General features: G+C 44.7%; 1 protein-coding gene across 1 annotated transcript in view; it reads left to right on the top strand.

Annotated features, from left to right (window-relative positions):
- LOC131266339 (glutamate receptor 1-like) overlaps window positions 1–27342 on the top strand; it is a 69418-nt gene that overhangs the window by 17598 nt on the left and 24478 nt on the right. The window contains exons 2-4 of the mRNA XM_058268812.1: window positions 3229–3381; window positions 6992–7249; window positions 26314–26567. Coding sequence (XP_058124795.1) covers window positions 3229–3381; window positions 6992–7249; window positions 26314–26567 — 665 coding nt within the window. The remainder of the gene's footprint in view (window positions 1–3228; window positions 3382–6991; window positions 7250–26313; window positions 26568–27342) is intronic.

Genomic DNA, 27342 nt, shown 5'->3' with positions numbered 1-27342 from the left:
TCACGGTGTATTAGCTACAGGGAGGAAAGTTTATATGAATTGTTAAGGAAATCTAGTCGTAGACCATTGTGCTACCAACCAAAACTACATGAACGACTTATTAACGCTGCATTGAAACTATTTTGTTTTTTGTTTGCTATCTTTGTTCGTTATAATGAGAAAATAATGGTATCTTTTTATTTTACGCCGTGTTTTGCTTGGACACTCAAATCAACGGAAGCACTTCGTCGTCAACACTTGCCCCGATAGTAACATATTTGATTGCTCATCGGAAGTGTATCATCACCGCTGTGTGCTATTCATAATTCAGTAGTCAATAAAAGATTCCGCACTGGCGTGGAGTGCTAACCGCAATTTCATCGTCTTCGTGCTCCCATATCCGACGCCCTGCCCGTTGGCAGCATCTCGTCAAAGTCAATCGAACCAAGCCAACCCGCTACATGCATACATTAATTAAATTCTTCTCACGGCGCGCAATAATCGAGTAGTGTTAGCACTTAATGGTGGCTTAATTGCGAAATTATTATTCGGCGCCTACACACTTAGTGAACCTGTTTAAATTTTCATAACCAATGCTCGGTTTTTGGTTTTTCATGGAAAACACTCGCCTGCCATCCCGTTCAGGCGTGCCTTTTCAGCTTGATCGTATTTTGCCCGACTTTTCAATGCCCTGTGCGCGTCCTCCGTCATCTCTCGCTGGCCCTCGGACGGATGGTGATGGCTTTTGCAAAATTCATCATTCAGAAGCGTCCACCAGCACCGAACAAGAAGACACTCTACGCTCTCTAGCCGAACTGATGCACGGATAGCAGAATTCTTTGGTCGCGGCGGGGAGTGGGATGAAATTTTAATTAATTTTTATCCGTTCCATGAATAGATCGTTTTAAAGCAAGCGATAAGCTGTGGTATTTTTTTATGTATTCCTCCCCACGCGTTCTGGTTCCCACAAAAGGCGGAAAGACAATTGTGTAGTCCCAAGCTTTGGCGAGGGCCCAACATTCCTGATGCTTATGTTTTATCGAGTGATTTTTTTATCTTTTGAATTACCATCGTTTTCACCAGCGGCCCTCACCATAATCCCAATTTTTCGCCGTTAGCAGAACTTTAACTGAGCCGGGTGCTTCAATGCTGTGAATTTCAATTTCGGTCCCAAAATTTGCACAACGCGAATAAATCTGCTCGCCACACCCCAGCGCTGAAGAACGCCTCGGCACCGGAAAGTGACCTCAGAGAACCTGGTTCTGAGAGATCTTGCCTTGCCGCCGGTAGAACGGAAGATTAAACGAACGTACTTAGCATATTTTGAAAGCTAATCAATTAACCAAACAGAACAGCTTATCAACGTCACGGTTTTCCGGGTGATGACCGTTGGTCCATCAAAACACCGGAGTCCATTCAAGGTGTTTTCGGCGCAACACGATAAGCAACTGCCCTCGAAACTGCCGTCCGGGAACCAGTTTGCTTCTTTGATGAAGTTATAATTAACTTTCGAGGGGCGTATAACTCATGGTGTCGGGGTTTGAATCTAATTGCCCGCATGTGTCCTTTTGAGTGAAGCATAAATTTGTAACTACTTTGCAGTCAAAAGGTGCCTCATTATTGATATTAATCACGCTGTGAATATCAAGTATTACAGCCTTTGAACAGATAGCCTTATAATTGACCGATTGTTTGATGGAAAAAATGAAAATGTGTATTTTACAGACTACAGGCAATTAAACTATACCGTAATTCAGCAACAAAATATTTGACTGCTTTAAGATCGGTTTGTTGAACTTTACCACATGCCAACAGACCAAACAAGTATAAAATTATTTGTTATTTGTTATTTTGTTATTTTTGTGTTGTTATGAACTGTTTAAAACGACTAGTGTGAGAAACTGGCTGCGTTATTGCTTTATAAATTGCTCAAAAAATTTCCAGGAGTGTAATAGTCAAAAAGTATTAAAAGTGATATCGTGTAACATAGCGGATTACTCATAGTTTTCATGATCTTAAACTATTAAACGATAGTGAATATTTATCTGATTTTGTTTATTTTGCTTTGAAAGCAGAAGAAAATTTTACGTCAAATTAAACCAAAACAGTTTTCAAATTAAGTGTTGTAAATTTTTTTGACAGCTGCTGCATTACGGTTTGTACTATGGCCTTAACTTTCTACAATCCGTATCATCATTCCTGCTAGCTGTTGTTTCAGTCAACAGTTTGAGATGGAACAAACACCGTTCGTACCGGATCAACTAGAAGTTAACTGTGTACCAGTCAACATATTGTTTATTTCCGTCCCTTCCACTCACACACATCTCGCCCTGGAAAGCCCTTACCTTCGTCCCTGTAGGTTGTAGGAGCCATGCTCAAAATGAAGTCGGGAAATAAAATACGGTACGAATCAACGCGTGGCGTAAACAAGGTATACCGTGTGGTTCGTTAGTCACGCAACAATGTACATCACCTTCGGATGAGCGATTGTGACAATAAGCATCGACCGGCATGAAAACTCTGCTTACCCATAACTGCTCCAACCACCCCTCTTTACATCCCGAGGAGAAAGCAATCCCGGGCCGCACCTCAAATCATAGTCCGGAAATTGTTTTCTGAGCAGTTGAGCTGAGCCGATTTTCCGCTGCGAAATGTGCGTGGCGTGGTTTTTGTAATTTCCTTTTGTTTAACATCTCCGTTCCAGAAGCACCGGTTTCGGTCCCGGCGTGCCCGAAGCTAGCCGAAAGAAACGAAATGGCAAATCAAATGACGTTTGAAAGGCACTTTTTTACCCGACGAATTGCCAGCATTTTGCGTCCCATGCAAAGCAGATTGGAATGGAAATGAGTTCGCTGATGAATGAAATCATGGTTGGCCACATTTGGGAAGCCCGTTTCAGCTTCCGACCGTTTCCACCGAGCGCGAGGGGGCAGGTGCGCCGCTTGGGGGCGGAAACCGGCATCAAATTAGCTGTCGGCCCAATTTGCGTCCCCGGTTAAGCTGGCGGATGATGTTCCGTTGTTACGCTACTGCCGCTTCTTTTGCCTCTAGCCGGCTGGAGAAGCAATTTCATTTCCACCAGTTAACCACAAATAGCTTATGATCTTTCGTTACCGGTAAATGATTGTCTGACTGCTTCACTTTTACCATCTTCCGTTCAATTAGGGTATTGTTTGTATGTTTGCAGATTTCGTTTTCCCATTTTCCCACCACTAATGATCGCTTTCGCGTTGGGTTTTCTCATTTCAGGAGCAATATTCGAACAGGGCACCGACGAGATCCAGTCGGCATTCAAGTTTGCGATGCTCAACCACAACCTGAATGTCACCGCGAGACGTTTTGAGTTGCAGGCGTATGTCGACGTGATCAACACGGCCGACGCCTTCAAGCTCTCCAGACTGAGTAAGTATAGGATGACGCTTCCGCCGTCAACCGTTAAATGTCAGGAATGAAAAGATTGCTGTACTCCTGTGACATCCTGAGACAACGTTTGAAGGGTTTGAGATTTTTAATGGACGCTTATAAACGCATTTTTATTGGATACATATTTGATCAAGTTTATCAAGTAAAAATTGTGTAACAGACACGCGTTCTGTTAGAACTTAGAACGCGCCCTTTACCTTTGACTGTAGCCTGCTTTAGCGTTTTACATAACCCGTTCATTCCGCGTGTTGGAAAAGTTTTCCTTCTCAAGACTTGATTTATACTTTATGGCTATTCCAAGAAAAAAAGTCTCCTGATACAAGAATCAAATGGTTGGTGGCCGTTGATCCATATAAATGTGTTTTTCATCCTGGTTCAACTACATTTTTGTTATACAATTGAATTCAAACGTTGGTTACGAATTTTTGTTTAAATTATTATAAATTCAAAGCTAGCGCTATGTTTACCTGTTAAATCGTTCGATGTGACTCAACCTTAGGAATAACCTTGTTTGTAACGCTATAAATTATGTTTGACATAGAAAACCACAGTTATTTTCAAACAAAGTTTATCGAAATTTTTTACGCCGAAACGCTTTTAACCGATCATTTTGTACCAACTTTATTGGAAACAGCACTTTTCATCCTTTATTTTTAAAAATAAATTACCTAACCAGGACCCATTTCGCGCTTATATTAAAAGTGTATACCGTCAAACAGAAATGTTTAAACACGTTCCAAGCTAACCGTGCGCTTGAGAAGTGTGTTTACAAAAAAGGAAGGTTCAAGTTGATTCTAGGCCTACATTGCGAAATTGTTTACGGCTGTGCACTCAATTTAATGACACACTGTATATTTGTTTTGAATGTTTCATTGGAAGAAAATTTTATTCATTCTCTTCCGCGCCGCGCATCACACACGCACGCCTGCACGCTTTCCAACATCAAATGGAATATTATGCCTACCAGGCGCAAAGTACAGCGCCGTAAAGAAACGCAAAATATCACGCCGGCATACTCGCGGAGATATTTAAATATTTGCCCTTTGAATCGGAATTTCAGATCAAATTGAAATTGCAGCTGACTCATTTCGTTTTTCTATTACAAGTCGCGCGACCAACTTTGGGGAAGAAAAACTTTGAATAAAAATCAACACTGCACACTGGCAGTGAACCTTGGGCCCCGTGTCGAGATCGCTTTGGCGCTGCAAGCTTGTCTACTCATCGATGGTTCGACAGCAACATCCACTCGCAGCTGCTTCCATCGCCCTCCGCCATTTGCTCATACGCTTTTCGCGGCCCGTTTTCCCTTTTGTCTTTGAACTGCTCTTCCGCGGCAGGCGGCAGACAATCAACAGAACTAATTTTATTTGAAGTGCCTGTCTCAAATACACTCTAATGAAAGCGCTTTTGCTGTTCTTGGGCAAACTTCGTCGGCAGCTCCTCCCATCAGCATGCATCACAACTTGCCCTCGCAAGAGCAGAAGGAGCGAAGTCACCGCGCCTCATCATTCTCGACAGCCCTAACCAGCCGCTAATAAATATAGATATGCGTTTTCTTGTGCTCCAGGCGTGTTAGGTGGGGCGCCTTGCAATACAATAACCCTCCTATGGGTTGCTTATTTGTTATGTGTTGCTGTGCGTGCGTGTGTGAGCCACAAAGGAACCGAATTTCAGCATCGCACAACGAAGTCGCCTAACAGGCATCTTGTTCCATTCCGATGCTGCCGCACAGCAAACCAATTCCAAGCCTTCTCGACGCTGTCTTCCGCTGGATAAATACAACTCCCGCTATGGCAAGGAATTGCCTGCGGATGCCCCCGCCCCGCTGCCACCCACCCGGGTGCAAGCTGGCGATGAATGGTAGTATCATTTTATGCGCCGAATGTTTGAAGCCGGCTGACAAACAAAACAGTACTAAATAATGGAAGCATTGGTGGCATTCGCAATTTTCTGCTCGGCAATGCGGACGCGGAATACAACGAAAAGGAAACGCTTTGCCACCATTTTTTGTCTACTTTTCTGGTTTCCTTCCACTCAGAATGTTCTTGGGCGTGCGAGGAAAACTCCTTCCCGTGTGCACATATTTTGAGCAAATGTTTTGGCTAACGAAGGTGGAAATAAATTGAATTCTTCAGTTTGTGTCTCTCGGGTGGCGTCGCTTGCCGGTTGCCTGGTGGGCCGAGGGAAAGGAAACCAACAGTTGAGAAAAAGGGGGGCTCCACTCCGGTCTACGGGAACATGGGAAAAACAGCACACACATACGTACGCCTACGCCCCAGCCAATAAAAATATTAGATACCGTACCGGCGTACCCAAGACACCGGTAGATGGTTGCTTTTGATGAAGTACCGATGCGAAATTAAATTTGGGCCGCTTGTTTTGCATTAATTGAATAACGAGCGAATACATAAAAGGGTTGCGGGATCGTAGCGCCGGAGCAATTAAAGCAAATAATTTATGCTACATGTTTGTTTCCTCCGCTCTTTGGAGTGTTTGTTATCCCAAAATATAGCCACCCGGCTGGGAAGGTGAACATTTCAATATGTTTTATCACCTTAATTAGAAAATTCGCTATAGAAGTCTCTACGGAACTGGCAATTATCTCACAAACATACTTTTTCACAAGGATGCTTCTTTTCTAAGAGCTAGTTTCGAATGAAAACTAATTATTATTCCAACAAAAGTATTTCGCGAGTTCAGAAATGCTATATCAAAAACGCTATTTCTAAGCTCAATTACGTTCATGAAGGATTATTATGATTACTCAATGTAGTCCCAAGGTGATTCCTTCATCTTTGCTTGTTGGGGGGCTTTGGGAAGATTCCAATCTTCCCTCGTGCCAGTGGCCCGGGTCGAAGATGATCTTTTCAAAGATTTAGGAGGGGCAATTCGATCAAATCGAACCAATCGACGCTGGATGGAGCCCGCGGGCCATATAATATTGTTTCATCAGTGCGTTATGTGGTGTGAAACGGCCCGAACCATCGTCTTGGCATTTGTGACACGAGAGGAGCTACCTTCAGTTCTTCCAGCATGTCAGACTAACAAGCGCGTGTCATAATGGGATTAAATTCTTCCCAGCCCCTTCTTCCAGCAGCCAGTTCTCCTTACACGAAGCACACTGCCGTCAGTGCCGCTAGTGGAACTACCTGCTATAGGGCCCGGGAAAAGTGACCAACCAACAAACCATGTTGGCACAAACTCATCTTCATCCTCATAAGAGCCTCGTCTCGCCTTTATTGCCACACGCGCCCCAGCAGGCGAACGCGTGCCGGTTGAAAATAATTCCATTTGTCACAAGGCATCACCTTCGCCGACAGCGAGGGCACACCTGCGCCTCAAGAAGTCAACACCGTCAGCATCAGACCGTGCATTTCGATTAGAATACGTTAGCATTTCGTTTTCCCTTTCATTTCTGTTTCCTTTCGCCATAACTCTACCAACGTTTACTTCTTATGGCATCATCTGCTAACTTTTGATCATCGTTGACTTGCGCCGGGGGCGGTAACTGAATTTATCAAACCACCACGAACACCATCACCAACTCTTGCCTTTTTACTCTCTCCTCCTCCTCCTCCTCCTTCGACAGTTTGCAACCAATTCTCCCGCGGCGTGTTCGCGATGCTCGGAGCCGTCTCGCCGGATTCCTTCGACACGCTGCACTCGTACAGCAACACCTTCCAGATGCCGTTCGTGACGCCCTGGTTCCCGGAGAAGGTGCTGACGCCGTCGTCCGGATTCCTCGACTTTGCCATCAGCATGCGGCCCGACTACTATCAGGCCATCATCGACACGGTACGCTACTACGGTTGGGATCGGATCATCTACATGTACGACTCGCATGATGGTAAGTAGAAACAATGTTTCGTTAAAAACAAAAAAAAAGAAAAAGACAACCCCTAACAAACAAAATAAGTCCTTTCTGCGTGAGCTTCGCTTGCGTTTATCAAAATACGCTTCTATTGGTTCATCGTCACTTTTATTTGGGAAACACTTCCATGATACAACGGTTGAGTAACAATTTTGGAAGCTATTTATCTGATAAACGCTTTCTCACGCTATGTACGCTTTTCATAATAAGTTATGTTGCTGAGTAATCAATCAATCGAGCGCTTTCCATTCGATTGAACAGAACAACTAGTACTTTATCAAAACTTGAGACACTGATCCGATCAACAGCTAAGAAACACATGGTTATCACCTCACGGCGTTTGCAAAATCGCCAACAATTTATTCCAATATACTGCGTTTTCAATTTGGTACACTCGACATCCCCAAAAATCGTACATCGTTACGAACACATGTCCCAACGAATGGCAAGTTAACTGAAATTATCCAAACAATAACATAACTTGTTGAGTTCGTGCCACACACGGGACTGCTACTGAGGGTGGCCTGGCTCCAAGCATGCTCCCAGCACCGCATGTACATTATTCCCATGCATACCAAAAACAAACACAAACTTTTACGCCCGCTCAATCTAGAACGTTCGGAAGAAGTAGAAAAAGTGCCTGCAAATGGGAGGGGCTTGGACAATCTATAGCTCGCTTTATGCAGAACCGTTCTGACGTGATCGGTTATCGGAAACCTCTTCCGTACCAAACACGAACCGGAAGTGCTACTCAGGCTCATACTTTGTTTCATGCACCCTTGCAACTGGTGTATATTTTTTGGGGTTTCATGTTATGGTGATGTGGGCTGCCCTCTAACGACAGCTTGGCACAGGGATGTATGCCTGCGGAGTGGATATGTGGCTAGTTGAAGGCTTGGCGTTGTCGAGTGGGTTCCACCTAACAATATACGCCGTCTTAAGCCGATCACAATGGACTCTCAGAAGTTCCTGAAGGCCTGATCCGAGCGATATGAAGCAGGCGAATCGCTTCTCAGTGGGTTGCTGAAGCGCCTAAAGCACTAGCTCCAGCAAGTCCTTCGGTGTTTGGAACCGATTGTCAGAAAAACAATGTTCGGTCCGATGCAAATAGACAGCACTTCCGTGCAGTTCGACTCATGCGAATGTACCCTAATTGAAAAAGTTTCATTCTAGTGCTTTGTTTTTCCCATTGCCCGCACACGAAGACGTAAATAGACATAGGGTTTTTTCCTGTTTGGTTTTCAGAGCACATATGGATCAAGGCTTGAGCTACTTAATTTCAATCTGCTTTGCAGCAGAAAGAAGACGACTTACGAGTATGTGCAGATTTTTTCGCATCAAAATGATCACAAAATAAATTCAGCTCTCAAACGAAAATCAGTTGCAAAATGTCATATAGTTAGTTCTCTTCAAAAATCACGTTAAAATTGAAGTTAAAAAAGATTTTGAAAACCCGTTAGAATTTAGCTAAACGGTCCAGTATAAGTTTTGATTAACGCTTCACGTTGCTTGTCGTAAGCAAAGACAAATTTTCTCATTTTATAATTAGTGTGTGTGTAAATATATATTTAAAAAACCATCTCTCAAGATTTATGATTCATGAGGGCAGCTTTTTTTTGCATTACGTGTGACGCAAATATACCAATATTTTTGGCATAATCCTCGGCACAGAAAACGAATAAGCACAGGCTGAAACGCCAAACTGTAAGCCTAAGCACAAGGTTAGGCGTTCAATCGTACATGGACCTGCATCAGTGTATGCTGCATAGCAATGGTTGTTCAGTTATTTCTGCAACGCCAACACATCTTTCAAACATCGAGTTGAAGGCAGTGTCTCTTGAAAGGATTATACTATTTTGCACGTGCAGCCGAAGCGTTTTTCTGTCGATTTTCATTTGCTGTCACTCGTTCAATACTATGAGGAGTGCGGGTGTACGGCTCGTGCAGTAAGAGGCGCACAGTATGGCAAACCACAAAAGCACAACTTCCCCTCGGGTGTGCACCGAACATCTGGTCTGTTCGGTCTTAACCACACAATATGCAGAGAAAAGCTCACCAAACCCGACCCAGCAAGTAAAACAAACTGCATCGTCTATTAGGACGATCTTGCATCTGACGTTTGCGGAGTTGAGACACAAAGATGGTGCTCGCTATGCCGATATTGAATAAAAATTCCGTTTATGTGAAAATAACACACGTTGCACATGAACTGCGATTTTAAAAATCGAGTAAAATATATTCGGAAACTGTCCATGTAGAAGCTCTCAAAAATGTATTCTCAATAGAAAGGCTCAACAGTCCAATTTAAAGCGACCGCTTGTTCTTGACTATAGAACAAAACACAGTAGTACCAAATGAAAATCAAAGCGCAACTTATGCACTATCTTTCGCAGTTTTAATTCTGCTCTGTACTACTTCGAATTGGCAGATGTTCGCCAAAGGCTTTTCTGCAATTCAGACTAAACGTCAGTTGAGTTCGATTCTTCAATAAAGGCATACCAATACTAGGGGCCGTAGTGATGAGACGGCTTCCGGGGTAGGTTAGCGTAAAGAAGGGCAACAAATTGCATTCCAAAGTTTAACTGCATGCAGTCGCCTTGATGCTATTGCTTCTCTGCTTCCCGGTTCAGCGGTTAAGACTTGCTGCAGTAGTCCAACTTTTGCGGCCAAATATACCGCCGCACAGCAAAACTCCGCCATTAAACTAGGCCACCGGTACCTAGTACCGGGCTCGATAAATATATTTCCGATAAATATTCAATATCATCGACCGAAGAAAGATCTCACAAATATCGTAGCACAAGGATTAGTTTGCCCACAGCGCAAACTTTATCCACGAGGAACAGGGACAAGCGCGTGGTGAAGGTGGTCGGAGAAAATCGGTTTCCGACAGAAATATAATTGTTTCATCATTCCATTGCGAATCGCCCAAAGCCCTGTTAGGCAACTCGATCCTTTCCTTGCCAAGAAAAGGGCTGAAGGCTGCCGAGCAATTATTTTTCTCCAATCAGTTTCATACCCATTTTTTCTGCAAATCTGCAAATGCAGCTTTTCCGCAATATTTACTCGATCGATTGTTTGAAGATTTAATTTAAAGACTTATGCTGGCGTTGGCATATCCACTATTTCTTGTTGACTATGGTACGGAAAAAAAGGAAATTCACTCTACACAACGTCGCACCACATGTAAGAATGTTGTCGGCAAACTGATTTGGCGCGAAATATTACAAATCCAGCATTTGCAGAGCAAATCGAAGCAAATTTTTCTCCATGTTTCATAAAGTTCAACTTGTACGACCGTTGAATAAATTGTGTTACATATCTTGCCCGACCGTCAAAACAGCATCAAATAATGACACAGTGCAACACCACAACTTCTGCCTCGCTGACGTTGTTTTGCGTCCATGGCGCTTCCAACGAGGGCGGGCCCGTTGCTGACTTCCGGTTGGCAGGAAGTGGTGCAACAACCGGCCGAACTTCCTGGCCTAGCTTTCAGCACAGCTCTGCAGCTGTAAATGCACCCGGTGTGCAGCGGAAATAATATTCTCGGCAAACTGTCGGCACCCCCGACGGACCCGGTTGCATCCATTCGTCAGCGATGCAACTTTGTGCGGCAGGAAGTCGAGCGGACAAGCAAAATCGTACTTTAAATCTCATTTCCCCGGGCACATTGCCCCGTGGCCGGAAAAACGAGGTAGAGCGTTTCCCTTGCCTTAAGGCGGGAGTTACTGCTCGTTTCGCGATGCAAAATCCTTGCCCCGAGCTGGTCGTGGATGAAGTCTAGTAGTGCGCCCTCAAGCGTAAACTGTAATATTTTTGAAAGCGTGTAGGTGTTTGCAAAAATGTTAAGTTCGCAGAAGAGTTTTATCGGAAAGCAGGAAACGGCTTAGCTTGAACTGGTCACGTAGCCAACTTCGACTAAGTAAATTTGCGACGAAAAACGCCTTTCAGTGTTCTTTTGACATTTCACTCCCGTGAGGACCGGCCATCCTGCGCGAGTTCCGCCGAAGACGGGCCTACTGGATCCATAAGATAATGTACGTCATCCGTCGGGTGGCGAGGTCGTCTCGCAAACGGGAATATTTATTGCTGCAGCACGGTCGCTGTCACGGTGGCTTAGAACCCGCGGAAAAGCTGGAGCAGGAAAGACAGCGGCACGGTCCGCAAATGGAAATCCTCCGGGAGGACAAAACATCTCTCATTTGCGTTCGGAAGCTACCCAAATATAGCAGTCCTTTCTGCCTCATGAAGCGGGCGGTCGGCGAGAGGAGCTCACCAAAATGGGACCGAGGCCGGCGGAAAATGCCGCCCAGACGGTGCTTCATCATCGTCAGCGCAATGTTTTAGCTTGTTTAGACTGCAGATATGAAATTACGCCCGGGCCCGCGCGGGCACGCTTTGATGCGGGCTTTGCTGGGAGGTAGTTTGAGGGGGGGTGATGACCCTTTCATCCTGCGGGGTAAGGCGTAGGACGGGCGCACGCGGGTAGATCACTCACGCTGAAAAGGACTTCAACAGCGTAGATGAAATGAAAACACGGACCAAGAACAAATGCAAACATTAAGCACCGACCGTTTCGGGGAGGGGGGTAGACGGAAGGAAGCACGAAGCAGCCCAAGAGTGGAAGGATGCAGCAAAAAAAAGAGGGAACATCCTGGCCGAGCAACTAAACAGGTACACAGCTCAACGGTCGCCTTTGTCTAGCTCCGGTCCCGGGACATTCGGGATGGGATTTATCACACCGTCACGCCAAGCCAAGAGTGAGGCATCTCGTGGAAAGACTAAATTGCACCCTTCTTTCTCAAGTTGGCACGAGCCGGGGCATCAGGAGTTTAGGGGATTAGCTAGTGGATTGCGCCGCGGTGCCCGGTTCATCTTCAAGTCGACGCCCGGCCGTGACGTTGCACGTTTGGCCGCATGAAGTTAGATGAATGGCACTGCGCTGAATGGTGCTCCAGTGTGTGCGTTCTTCTCTGCCAAGACAAATGGCACTCCTCCCGGTGAGGACAACGCGCTGGGTAGGTAGGTGACTTTTTGAAGTGACAGCCAGCATTGAACATGCGTTTTACGATGACATTCGCCACTAGTGTGAATGTAGCACGAGCACGGAGCAACAACGATCCGGGCTCATTGCCGTCTTTGTGTGCGCTTCTTGTGCACTTCCGACGAAGAATTGTGATTAACACTTAGCCGAAACAATATAAACTTCAGCACTATAACAACTCCGCCCGGGTGTTGGAGGTGTTGGATAAATCCGCCAACATAATCCGGGGCTGCATTAATTGAAATCCACAGCTGAACCGCCCCATACGTTCGCCGAGTGAACCTTAGAGCGTGACTTCTCAAGCTGACAGATAAGAGATGGCACTACGTAGGGGCCTTAATTATGTGTCGGCTTCGCACAGCGTACACATACATAGTTTCAGTGGCAAATGGTAAGCATTTACGCACTTTTTATGTTGCACTTCAAGAAGCGAGCGCCCGTACTTTAAAGCACCGTATGGTGAAAATCTAGTCTGTGTATTTCCACGCTTAGCAGTTTCGTTTATGAACCTCCGTAAAGTTAAGAGCTGCGTGTCTGCACAGCATTCCAAATGATTCCAGCTTAGCAGTTCAAGTTGGGATTCTTGCGTAAAGAAAGTTGTATTCTCTTCCATTTAATACCGCCAGATCGTAATCGAATCTAGCACGGAAAACTTTTCCACACACACACACACATAACATGATAACATACTCATGGCGAAGGCCAAAGGTATCTGCTATGTCGATAGAAACATTGGCACATTTGCAAGCGACAGCCCGCTTCGATAACTCAACCAGCTGCCGCAAGCGCTTTTCCATACACACGCACGCGTGCAACCGCATCAATTTTCATCTTCCTCCCAACATGACGAGCGCCACTCTGTCGATAGCATACTGTCCCTCTACCACCCGAGCCCACCCTTCCGGGCTTCCCCCCATTTCCTGCACGATCTCCGGTCGCACGCCGGATCCAGGAAAATGGCCATCATTTTCCAATATTTATTGTAGTTTTATGTTAAATATCAGTGCCATGATTTATGCAGTCCCATTTCCCCACCCAACCCTCTCTCGCCGGCAGAAACGGTACGTTCGGGTGCTTTCCCGCTCTCGAAGCTTCACGCTGACGACTTTGGAGATTGGTTCTTTTTTTCCCCACTCGTTGTTGCTTTTTCCCGTCCCCCACCGTCACACACGGTCCAAGTTCTGAAGTACGAGAGCTTACGCGGATTTTCGGTGGCGCTTCGGGTGAAAACCGCGAATGCTTTCCCCCCGTAGCCGTTTCGGCGCTGAGTAATGAAAACACGTATTCGTACTTTGTGACAGATCATCAGTGGCTGATAAAGTCAAATTTCTACAAATTGCGACGGTCGACGGGTGTGAGTGCGTGCGCGGAGGAGTGGGAAAGGATTTTCGATGGATTTATTTTCTTTTTTACTTTGGCCGCGATGGAAAGAGTCCCACGCTCTTATTGCTTCGGGTGCGATAAGACGAGTCATTTTGCATGTCGCTATGTCGCGTAAGCACACGCGCGCAGACACACACGCACACACGCATTACCGGGGGCAACACGATCATGATCCGGCCGCCCTATGGTGTCACGCGGGCGTTTGTTGGATTGTTGTTTCTGAGGGAGTTTATGTAAATTCGTTGTAAGCCTAATCTCGGCTCGTTCATAACTCATATCAGTCAGAAAGGGGGGTAAAACACACACATACACAAACACACACAAGCACTCACAAATCACCGAAGCGTCATAAAATGGGGAGAAAGGAACCTCGCCAACTAGCACCAGTTAAGATAGATGCTGCGTACGAACAGATTGCTCCAACGGCGCTCCATTCTCGGCGTTAGCGGCTTAATAAATCATCGTTAAATTGATTCATCCGCGACGTGGGCCAAAGTATCATGGCGGTGGTAAAAGTTTTCTATCTTTTCGGAAAAACACCGTTGCACGTGTAGCTGCCACTCTGTTGACAAATCTTTCGCCAGCAAAATATGACCCCCGCTTCATCGGCTCGCGTTGGAGTACCGTGACTTCGGTGATATGCTCGTAATAAATGAAACATTCTTAAAAATACAGGATGACCTAGTTAAGCTTTAAAATATAAGGGAAAATTCCTTTTGCTATCATATAAAAACCGCAAAATATTAAACACACTGCACCAATATTGTTAAGCGCGGTGAGGCGACAGTACAACGTGACTTGCCGCATCCACTTCGTTTCATTTTGTTTATGCATAATATTTTCATTATTCATCGTACATATGCTACCGCACCATCCGCACCGGAAAGTATTTAATATGTGTTGAAGGCGTAAAGAGCCATTGACAGATACTTTCAGCGTGTACGCGGCCGCCGGTTCAAAGAGTACGTGATGAAAGTGGCGCAATGGCATGAACGTGAAACCTTTCTGCAGGGGATATTATGTGAGAAGCCCCACAGACACACACACACACACACAAACGTGTGCGAGGAATTGTGAATAGCATTATCAGAAATGAAATAATTTAGAGGACGAGAAAAAAAAGAGCTGTATCTTTTGATGTGCGCTCGATACACGACGGATCGCCTTGCATCGCTTGAGCATACTTTGGCAAAAGTTGCTCCTGTGCTCCCGTTTTTCGGAAACTGCTCAACTTTGGCCGGGACCGGCTAAATGTCTGGCGAAAAACTTACATGGCTGGCACCACCGGCAACGGCTCTGGAATGCGAACCAACAGGACGAAGCTGAGGATTGCCTACCGCACCTTACCTTTCTGCTGCCGCAAGATTCCACCGAGCCCTCGTAAGCGAAGGATAATATTTTCTCCCGTCAAGGTGGGCGTGTAAAACTTTCCCCATTATCGTCCCATTTGGCATTCCGGAGGACAGGATCAAAACCGACGCCTTGTTGTCGTCGTCTTCGTTGGCCTCTTGTTTTTTTTTTTTCATGTCGTGCGCTTACCAGGAAGACCGCATGGCTCCGGTGGAGATAAATCACGGGCCCCGTCGTAGAACATGGTTGTGGGATGCCACAGCGATGCTGTTCCGGGGGGTTCCGGCGATGTCCGACCAGTTCCGAGACACGCAACAGTCTCAGAAGGTCGGGAACAAATGGTGAACCCAACGTCTACGGGAGGTTGGAGGGAGGATGTCCAGATGTGTCGATGAATGTGACTTCCGGCTTGGATGCACTCCTCAACCACCTCACCCGCACCCGGTACTTTTGATCTTCGCTGGCAAGATGTGAAGGATTACACAAAATTTCTACCACATTCCAGGAGAACGAGTTCATTCCACGTACCCAAAATGGTTAAGCTAACATTCAGCATGGTCTTTTCGTGTTGCTACTGGCTACTTTGGGCTTCGCTATGGGCAAATGGCGACCCTGTCGGGTACCGGTCTATTCATAGGGGTTTCAGTACCACGAGGTAGAGTGTTTTGAGAGTGATAACGCTTTTCAAAGAGGTCAAAGATGCAGCCAACCAGTCCTTATCCCATCCTTTTGGACATCGTACCCATGGTATCAAATTATACATCAGTTCAAAAGGATGAAGTAAGAGTTGAAATTATGGTTAAATTTTAACACAAGCCAGTTTTCTTAACAATCTGCAATTCAACTAAGTGTCACTTCAATACACACATCGCAACGATGTAAAACGATTGCAAGCAGGTGATATACCTACATGTTGCTTATCTTCCAATTATAATTATATTTCTCCTTCTCGGAAAGCATTTAATTAAATGATTCCCTACGAAGCATCGACCAAAGGGTTGAGTTTAGTTTTGATATTCAAAGGCTTAAAATTTCCCAGTATTTAACATTGTTTGATTGCGCTAGCCCTTCGATATAATCCATCCTAAAGTTAGGAAAATTGGCTCATGCTTCACTAGGTTGTAGTTGAGTTATTTTGCTAAGGCTAACGGAAACTAAATGCAACTAAGTATATAACATTGCAGTACAAATATAAAGCCCACCAAACAGCGAGAAAAGACATCCGCCAACAAGGCGAGAATACGATCAAAATGTTGTTATTCTCTAACTCTACTTGTTTGCTGATGTAAAGTGCACAACTTTCACACACACACACACACATGCATCAATACCCGTCGGGCAAAACATACATCGCATAGAGAAAGGATATTTGAGCTAACTCAATGTAATCAAACCAACCAAATCAACTATCCAATCCAGGCCAATGTCGTGTAGCAACAAGCACATACTCCACTTCGAACCTTGGCGTTGTCATGCTATGTCGCTATCCCGGAAAACACGTTGCGAGAAGCAGAGCAAGTTGGAAAACCGGGAATGCAAAACTAGACTTGAAAGAAAAAAGAGCATCTGGATTTTCTTGTTTGCAGATGATAGACAACACAGCCAATTGAAGGCGGAATCAGTTCTTCCAGTTGGTACTCATATGTATCTTGAGAAACAGGAAAGAAAATGAACCCTTTTCTGCCTGAGAGCAGATGTACTCACACTACCGAAGGCTATTTATTAGGAAAGGAACATTCTTTGTGCACCACTTGTGAGGTAATTATTAAAAGGGTTTCAATGGGATAGGATGAAGAAGATAAAATAAGCTGGAATTAACAAGTAGCATAATTTAATAAAGTTCAATTTAATCCAACATTCCATTAAAATGTTGCTTTTAAATGTCCACTACAATTAACATTTTCATTGTACTTTGGAAATATTTATTCAGTTTCGCAAATAAAATTGTGTTAAAATAAACCTAATTTGGTTTTCTTATAACATTTCATATTTGTAAAAATCTGTTCGAAAATGCTGAGGAATAACAAACAACCAAACGTATTGGAACAATTTATGTGGATTTGAACGAAAAACAACCCTAGAACATTTAATCTATCCACTTATATGCACGCTTCGATTCTGCGAAGGATAATCTGGATCTGACTGTGCTCGGGCATAAACCTAAAACGAGACCAATCCCTTATTCCTGGAACAAAACTCTCAGGCAAAATAATATGGCATATGGTTTTGTTAAGGTGGCAGGTCGAACCATTTTTTCAAATACAATGCCATGAAACAAACCGGAATGGATTTTGCTGGAACGAATATTTATGTAACATTCATTCAAGAACTCGTTCAACAGTTCTTCAGAGATCTCGTTGTTTGAAAAATCATCCACTCAAAATAATGCACCTACTTTGCGAAACTCTTTCTATTTCTTAAATATCTTACATTTAATAAGTTCCGGCAGCGTATGCGGTAAAATTTCCATTTGTTTGCATATTAGTTTAAAATTGCCCAAACAATTGGAAGAATTTTTTTAAATAAATTACCATACGTGCATGACATGTTTAATGTTTCAAGGTTTATGAACTGCTGGTCAAAATCTCATAACCTGCACTTCATGTCATACAAATAATATGCGATTATTATTGCATAGCCGAGCTGTAATCCCCTACCAAATGAGCGCCTAGCTTCATATCGAACATTGTTAAAGAAACAGTTTAAGTGAAAAAATGTGGTTTGAATGTTTGTGGGTTTGGTGGCCGTACACAATATACCTCCTTCGTGGACATTTGTTTGACTTTACACAGTGCAAAGAATACCGAGAAAAGTTCTCGGATTTCGTCAAAAATACATCGCCATCGTGTGCTCCGGGAAGCGCTCTCCGTTGGCACTTTCAGCGTTCTTGTGAAAGTCTCTTGTTTACTTTTCCGGACACCAGTGGTCCAACTATTCCAGTGGCTCTAGTTATGACAAACAGTGCAACGGAAAACTTTCAACACTGACAGGCGTTCCGGAAAGCAGAAGAAAGGTCCACCTAATGTCCAACTTGGGCGTTGGGTTGAGGACGCCCCAAGTCGGCGCTGTGCGAGCGTGTTTGTATTTGACAGTATTTACAGAAGCACAACGCGCTCAAGTTTCTCACGCTACCACAGGAAGCGCCCGGTGTCAGTATGGCGTGTGTGGTACAAACCAGGATATGACAACGGGGCTCTTTGAGTTGGCCTGGCACCGTTCAATCAAACCCCGATATAGTGAGTGAAAACGTTCGCCTAACGAACCGTGCTCACAGTAAGAGACGCTGTCGTGGAAGAAGACTTCTCAACTTCACCATTATCAACACGAAATGCAGCGCCAGATCCGCACCCAAACATGACAAAAGGTCCCTTGGGTTCCGATTTCGGAACGCATGAGTTGTGTCTCATAACGTGCAGCTTACACACTCTGTGGCAGCGTTACGCCGAGGGCAACCCGCAGGCAACCGCAAACGCTCGCAAACCGGGCTGAAGTTCTATTTTCTCGTTAGTAGCACCCTCGTGTTCTACACGCGTCATATGGGACGCTGGCGGACTGGAAGACAAATCAAGTCATCGGAGCTGGTGAAAAATACTCGAAGGATCGAGAAAAGTTTGGGACGCCGGCGCGGGCGGTTGTTGATTTCATTTTGGTATTTTTATCCCCCATTTTCTAGATGCAATAAGCTTCCCTTTTTCACGACCATCGTCTCATGGTTCGCCACCAAAGGTCAGTAAAGTTCCTCTGGCTGAGTGCTGGGAAGGGCGCTAGCATCGCTCCGAAGATGCTGCTGTGGCGGAAGATACGAAAAGTTTTCCTTCAACAAATCGTTAAAATGTGAAACGGCGGGGCAAGAAAACATTTTTCTTCGCTCAGCTCTTTTGCAAACTCCAACCATTCACAAGAGTCACACCACTAACGGCCCCTCCCCCTCCCCAAGGGATGCTGGGTTGATGGAAATGGGAAAAACAGAATTGGGCGCACGTACTGGCGGGGAAACAGATATGGTTTACACGAGGGGGGGGACGAGCGGATTTGAGGCAAAGGCCGGTCGGTTAAAGGATTCGGCTATCGGGATTACGAATCACATTTCGTTCGCCATCCCCATTTTAACGAGAAAGTCAACAAATCGGCAGCATAGAAAAACGGATTCCGCTCCCAGCTCGTAGGGCGTCGACGGTTACTGACGGTGACCCATGGAGGCGTTGGCAGTGGTACCACGTTGCCCAAACCTCACATCAGCAATCCGTTAAGCGCTTTCCGCTCAATTCGCCACCAATGGCGTGTTGGTGGTTTGCGCCACGTCGTACGGGAATCTGGCGTGATGCGGGACGTTTCGTCGGGAGGAGAAGATTTGCTTCGTAATCCTCATCCATCATATTTTAGCGGAAGTCGTTGTCAATTAATTATTTTTATAACAGAAACAACACGCACTGCGCTGTTATTACTAATTTCCCGAACATTTATTCCATATTGCGTTGGTTGTGTTTGATTTCTATCGAAACATGAATAACTTTTAAAATTGTGGTTGGCGATTTGACGGAATTCGGAGGGTGTTTATTAGAAGCATAAAATGTAAATTTTTAAATCATCTTTCATGCAACGAGGAACATCATTTTGATCCTAAAAATAACCAGGTCTTTAAATGTTCGTGCTTTGAAAGTCATATTTACATAAAATACAGTATGTCCCATAACAAAAAAAAATGCGAAAATCGGAAAATACCTGTTTTATCATACAACATGATAAAAAAAAAATTGTTAGGGAACCGTTTTTTAAGCCTTTGACGATTACATTACTCAATAGGTCTACCATTTTTCTCGATTAGCCCCTCCAGGGGGGACAGAATCGAGAGCATACCATCTCAATGTTTGAGTCAGTTTTCGAGATCCATGCCTTGGCAATTGAAACTATCAGTTGTCCAACATTGGGAATAGAATATTCACAGGCCTTAACCTGAACATGCCACCACCAAAGGATTCAAGTCCGGACTGGTGAGAGGTCAAATGTAATTGCCTAAAATTCCATATATTTCTTCAGCCACGCTTGAGTCCTTTTTGAGATACGTCACGGTGCTCCGTCGTATTGGAAAATTACGTGTTTTTGTGAAATGGCTTTCACTCATGGTAGAATAGTACTTCAAAATATTCATACTAAGCTCGGTATTAAATTTTAGTCCAGCTTTGATTAATGCTGGAGCCATTTTTAAGCTATTGGCCGCAACTGCCCTAAACGATATGACTCCGGCCGAATCTTTGGTTGTAAACTTGATTTTCAGGTTCTCTGGAACATCCTCAATCTTATTCGGCGATATAAACTTGTCTGTACGTGTGTTAGATACGGGATCGACGATGAACACTTTTTCATCAGAGAATACGAAGACGGTATTCTTTTATTTTAACGTTGAAACCAAATGTTACGAAAACTCCAGCCGTAGTTGTTCGATTCGGTCTGTTACAAGGTGACGCTTTACTCTGACTCTGGACGAACATTTCAAGTCATGTTTGATTAACTGATTAGCAAATTTCCGGATCGATCTACTACGATTTTGCCTCACTTAACCTCTCATTGATCTGATGACCTTCGGCGAGCGAGTGGTCCGTGGATAGCCACTTCCTGGCTTCCGCGGATGTGGTCCATCAAGGAGCGATCGTTGGATACAGTAAACGGTAGTCAGGTGGCATCTCGCAATCGGTGAAATTTGTTTTACGCACTTTTGGGCGAGCAACATGTTTTTAAAATTAATAACAATCTCCTTAACGTACATTTTTCTCAACTACTCTTTTGATTAACATTAACTCAGAGTATACTACAAAATTATTACGGTAAAAATATTCACGGTAAAAATAACGTTTAGAGCTACCCAAAAATGAGTATGGAACATTTTCGCATTTTTTAGGGAACATATTGTATCACGCTACTTGGTTGGGATTTGTACAAACGCCGCTAAGGGTATAACGCATAAACCAAGCATGTTATAAGACAACAATCAGAACTAATGTTATAGTTATTGGAACAAAAGTGACAATTATATACAACATAATTGTAAAGATCCTGCTCGAAAGAATGACTAGAGGGCACATGTAGCTCAATAATGTTGCCAACACGATATTCACGGCGCTTGAAAGTAATACCGTACCACGTAATCTGCAGCTCAAAAATCCGGACGATAATAATACAGCTGTTTTGATTTACGGGCGGTGCCCTCACCATTCACCTGCCCTCTAAACCGACCCCTCCCCAGAAGTGTGGGTATCTCGAAAGCATTAAGATGGAACGTAAATACCTAATGTTTCCTCGGGCAACATGCATACGGAACAATATGCTTCAGAATATTGCTACCGCAACAATGTATAGGAACGTACCGTGAGGGCACGTACGTCCGCCACCACCATCGAGTCCACCGGCCATGGGTATTAGGAACCGTTTTCGAGATCCTAAACATGAATCCTGTGCATCTCCTTTCCCCACCCAGCCTTCACTGCTCGAGTCGGTTCTTTCGCATTGTGAGGCATTTCTGCTATTCCCGTGCCCTGCTGACCAAGAGAAAATACTATAGCATGCTCCTACTACCGCTGGCGATGCTGTTCTGGCCACGCCAGAATAGAAACTTTCGGTCTGCAACATACATATATCCCCGACGGCCTGGCCTCCCGGGGTCCCCGTACATCATTTCCCTGTTTTATGCATGACAACGTATCGAGATAAAGCAGCTCCAAGCAAGACCAACCGTGCGCTTTCTGTGACTGTGTGTGTGTGTGTGTGTGTGTGTGTGTGTGTGTTTGTGTATGTGAGTGTTTTGGGCTCGGGTGCTTTACACAGAGGTACGAAAGCTATCAAGTGCATTCCGATTGCTAAAATGCTACTAAACGAAAGGCATCGCTAGGAGTTTCCAGCGAAAACCCATGAGGCAGGTTCTGCAAGGATGACACTTTCCAGCGATAACCGAGACAGGATCCGCTTGATGCTGGAATGTTCAACCACTCGTTCTTCATCCGGTAGAAGGGTGCGTCGGAGAAGCCCGACAACTTTTCACACCAGCCTAACGGAATAAGTCTCACACTCACGCAACCTCCACCCAGTAACACCTCAACGACGCTGTTGACCAGCGCCGGCAGCCGACGATGGTGTCGCCCGTATGTCGTCCTTTGTGGTATTTTCTCGCATGATGTAATTAGTATGAGAGTGTCGTCCGAGCAAATAAATAAGCTCTTTTCCCGGCATTCAGCCGTTATTTTCCCTGACCCAAATCCCACAATTCTTCTCCTCGAATTATCTCCTCACGCCCTCATCGCCCCAACAATGCCTCCGTGTTCCGCCACCGTGCGGCTAAGCCGTCCGTTACTCCGGGCGATGGGGATGAAAAGTTGCCAAGGGGGATGGAAAAGTTTGTCCAGTTCCGTTTCGTTCTTTTCCTATTTCCGCTCACATACCAATCCCCGAGACACCGCGTGATAGGACGAATGAAGAGTGCTTGGTGTTGAAGACCGTTGCCCGGACATCCATTCGAGTGTCTTTTTCGTTCCGACCCGGCGTACCTCCGCCGAGCGCTTCCTTCCATGCTTCCGGAAAACTCTTACCGCACGAAACAGGGAGGGACCGCGTTCCCCCGAACGCTCACGTTGAGGTGTTAAACGAAGCGCTAAAGCTGAAAAAGCCGGATTAGGCAACGCAAAAACCGCACCAAAGTAACGTTGAGCTTTAGATGTTCGCAAAATACTTGCGTTCGGTGCAAATGCTGGGGTAACGCCCAGTGCTACCGTTCGTTTCCCACTTAACGTTTTCCAATTGTCCGTTCAGGGCAAGTGTAGGCGGTACGACTTTCAGAGATCTCTTTTTCCGCTAGGAACCGTTTGTTGAAATCGCCGTTGTCCGAAAAGTTGGCGATTCTGTTTGCACGCGTTAAGCTTCAACCACCCCCAAGGATGCTAACAGTTGAATATAGCAATTCAGATTGCAGTTCCCTATGGCTCATAGACGCCTTTTCTAATGTGCATCAGTGGAGATTGGAGCTATGAGTTTGAAGAGTACATGTTCCAGTATCGAATCTGTTGTAGGACGGATTCAGCGTGCTTGTTCTCCTACCAATCGGATTTCAAGCTTAGCTAGTTTGAAGAAAGAGTTTTGAACGTCCTTTGAGCGAATCTAAATTGGCATTACACAAAGTGAAGTTAGTTAAAAAAAGTTACAACTCCAGTAACTAAAAAACACATTCAATTCGATTGATACGTTATTTTAACAATTCCGGAATAGTTTTAACCATCTCTACAACTGATATAATAAATACACAGATTGAAAAACCTCGATCGAAACCAATCGATTGTTCAGCTGAGCATGTTTAAAGCCTCTCCGAAACATTCAAGTGGCCTGGTTTTGAATTACAAAAGAATTTTGAAAATTCAATACATCCGAACGGTGCAATGCCGATGAAACTCATAAATCATTCGACCTTTTCTCTTTGCTGGAGAAAAGAATACCAACACAAATTCTTCAAATAATATCCCCTGGACCGAAGAACCCCCCAAAATCTTTGAACAAAATTACAGGCGTAAATGTAAAACCCACTCGGGTACAAAACACTTGGTAGAAACTTCGGCAAACAGGCCCGGGTTGGGGGCTCGTTTGCGCTATTACGTTTGATGGGTCGCCTTTCCGCGAACGCGTCCCATCGTTTCTCGATTCAATCAATTTCATCTTAATTACTAACCCGATGAAAGGGTTCGGTTCGGGGACGTTGGAAGCGGGAGAAATGCCGCGTTCCCCAAATCGACGCGTTTTCCTTTTTAATTATTTAATTTTTTAAGTATTAACTTCTAACCAGAGCTCAAACTTTTCTTAAGCGGGTATTACTATGTTTTGTCTTTAAACCCATGTCAAGAAAATAATGACCCTTCAATATTATTAATGAACTTTTCTCGCTAGCAGACTTAACATTTTTCCAAAATCGAACATTCAACGTAAATTGTAAAAGTGTGATTTTTTTCGTTTGCCCTTTTGGCTTAACGTTATTGGAGATATACACGGCTTAACATTACTTGAGATGTTTGTCTGCGTATTTTTTTATATTTGTCTTGTATTTTATTTGTTATTGTCCATTGGAATAGAAATCAAACTGAGCAACATTTGTCATATATTTTAGTAGTTTTTGTCAACTTTATTCGAGACATTAATATCCACTGAAATTAAAAACGCGATTCACGTCCGTTATGAGATTTTACCTGCATGATTAAACCAAATCAAAATTTGCTACGAACAAGATATATTCGATATTAGAATGTGTTTGTCCTTTTTGTGTTTGTTCACTAAAAAACTTTGAAAAAATTAGACTCGGTTATGTAATTGCAGTGTTAAATTTGAATAATTTATAATTTCTAATTTATGTTTCTGGAAAACATGCTTTGTTTTGTGTAAATACAAACTTGACTTTTTCACTTTGATTCCAACACTGGTACGTTCTATTTGAAGGCAACAAAATGTTCATCCATTTTCACCTTTACCCTGGTCATGTTGGGTTTTCTCTGTTTTTTCATGTTCGCTTTGGCTACAACTCGTAACGATTGTGATACTGCCGAGCCGTCCCGCAACCCTTCGGTTGCGTGTCGAGCAACTTTTAACTCAATTTAATTTAATTTACTTTATTTTGTTCTAATACGTAGGGAAGTTTGTGCTACTTCCATTTGGAGCTCGTTCGCGATTCAGGGCACCGTTTCCATCGGTTTGGTAAAAAAAACTCTTGCATTACCTACGTCTGGCAGAAACCCTGAAAATTCTTTCATAACGTGCGCTGCGGACCTTGTAAAATTTATCTTCCTCCTTTTTCGTCTCTCACTCTCTCGTTCACATTCTCTTACATTTTCTGTATTCTCTTTCTCTTCGAAGAGTTTTCACACGTCTATTACCACAGAGCTAAAAAACCGAGAAAAACCCTCCTCTGCGTGTAGCCCTGGACTAGCTTCCCTACGCAATTTGGGTTTCCCCAAGCAGCTTCAGCAGCCGACCGAAAGTTTACCGACTGTTGTAGATAATTTTTCCTAGGGCACGCTTGGCTGGGATCTGCGCCACCAAGTCCAGCGGACACGGTTTCATTCTGCACCCCGAGTCCTAGCGAGTGGTTTTCTTCCGCTTTGTGTGTCATGTGTTTTCCACAGCGCCATTTTCTTTCGCTCTGGTGCTATTCGTTCCTCTTGCTGGGAGAAAACATTTACCCACGTCTTCCTCTTCAATGCTCACGTGATGGTGGCACTGTATTTTTACTCTGCTTGTCTTTTTCTATACAATCACACACCAACGGGTTTCGGTACGGTCCCCCCTCCTAGTCACCGTCCATCTTAATAGCTCCGGTGATAGTGGCGGAAGCAAAAGTACCATCGCTAGGAATATCAATGGTTGGTAGTGGAAATTTTTCTTTTATTCGTTGTCCGATGGGAAAACGACATTCCCTGCCAACCTGGCGACCTAGGAAATTTCCAACCAAACACAATACCGGCTTGAGTTAAGCCATTTGGGTTCGCTATTGTTCCCACGAGCCGGTTGTCAGAGTTTTCGCAAAAACCTGCTCCAAGAACTACCGGGAGAGGTAGATCGAGAAGGATGTGCGGGTAAACGCCAGACAGAACAACCCATCCTGGAAAAGGCAAAGGACACTTCTTGCCTAAGATTTCCGTTCCATTGCGGAGTTGATTTTTTTCTATTTTCTTTTATTTTCATCCCATTTTCCACCCCGTAACCAGGTTTATCCTGTTGGGGCGACTCACAGGGCTTTAATTCAATATAATTTATTCTCTGTACGTATGCCAATTTTCATTTGTCACCCTTGAGCCATTGAGGCCGACTGTAGGCATCGTACAAAGCGTACCGGTGTCCCACATTGGATGCAGGCCAGAAAGACTTACCGGTGGCCTCGTGCTATCGTTTCCATGGAAAACACTCCCAGGCACCGGATCCGCATCCTAATGGGCTTCATGGAGAGGACACTTTTACCTTTACACTTGTCAATTAGCATCACCTTGCCGGCCGATGCACCTCCCGTGTCTTCTCGAAATGGTATGCCTTCGAAAGGTTGGAAAAAAGTGTACCAAGGATGTTCTTTGCAAACTTGTCGAGGGTTTGTTCATTTCATTTATTCGTTTCTCGTTCTGCCCGAGATGTCGCTCTTTTCAAGCGTCACGGATGAAAGAAGCCTTTGCGAGGCATTGATTGAACTACTTCTCACTGTCGTTCTGCTTTTTTTTTTTTAATTTCCTTTCAACCACCTTCTTCTCCCCAGGCCTACTAAGATTGCAACAGATCTACCAGGGGCTCCGGCCGGGCAACGAGACGTTCCACGTCGAAACGGTAAAGCGGATAGCGAACGTGAGCGACGCGATCGAGTTTCTACGCACCATCGAGGGACTGAACCGCTGGTCCCGGAAGCACATCGTCCTGGACTGCAGCACCGAGCTCGCCAAGGACATCGTGGTCAGCCACGTCCGGGACATCACGCTCGGCAAGCGGACCTACCACTATCTGCTGAGTGGGCTGGTAAGTGCCAACGTTCCCGCTTCCATCAAGAACGGTTGCGCTGCTGCTCGTGTGCCGTTTTCTCTCGCCGACCTCTTGAATTTTCCTTTTATTTCCCTTCCGAGGGCACGTAGCGGCCGTGGGTGGGGAAAGTAAAACACCAGTCGATGGGCCGAACGTTGGATCAGGAAAATATAAGCATTCGATCGAACCATCCATCGGTTGGGAGTGAAAAATAGTTCGAAATGCCGTGCAAGTGACACCAGACTCGCATACAATGCGCAGCAGCAGCTGGAAAATGCATACAGGTCAGAAAGCACAGGATTTGGAATTAATTATAGAGCCTAGCAATTAGCATCCACCGTGCAGCCCAGTGAAAGCACTTTTGTATTTCCGGCTCGAATGCAATTTTAAATTAATCGCGTTGACTACAGTTAACGTAAACCCCGTGATACATTTCCAGCAATTTCCACCGATCTGGCCTCACAAAAGGATAGGTTGCCATCCGAAGGAGAGGGTGCTGGAAGGTTGGTCGTGATAAATGCAACCCCCGATAGCAAATGCCAGCAACACAAAGCGTTCTGTTGCGCCGGTGGACGGAGGTTTTGGATTTCTTCTACGGCTGGCATTATCTCTTCATCTGAAGAAATCGCTAGCTGGAGCGGATTCAGCTTCGGCCGGCGGAAAAGCCAGCGTGAACCACTTGGAAGGGGAGATAATCACACCAATCTGAGAGCTCGTCCCGGGTACTGAAGGCACCCACATACACACGCAGCAAACAACCCGTGCGGGGGAT

This window comes from Anopheles coustani, chromosome 2, assembly GCF_943734705.1.
Source record: "Anopheles coustani chromosome 2, idAnoCousDA_361_x.2, whole genome shotgun sequence".
Classification (NCBI taxonomy): Eukaryota; Metazoa; Arthropoda; class Insecta; order Diptera; family Culicidae; genus Anopheles; species Anopheles coustani.
Note: the sequence above shows the minus strand (reverse complement) of the source record. Positions and strands in the feature narration are given on the sequence as shown.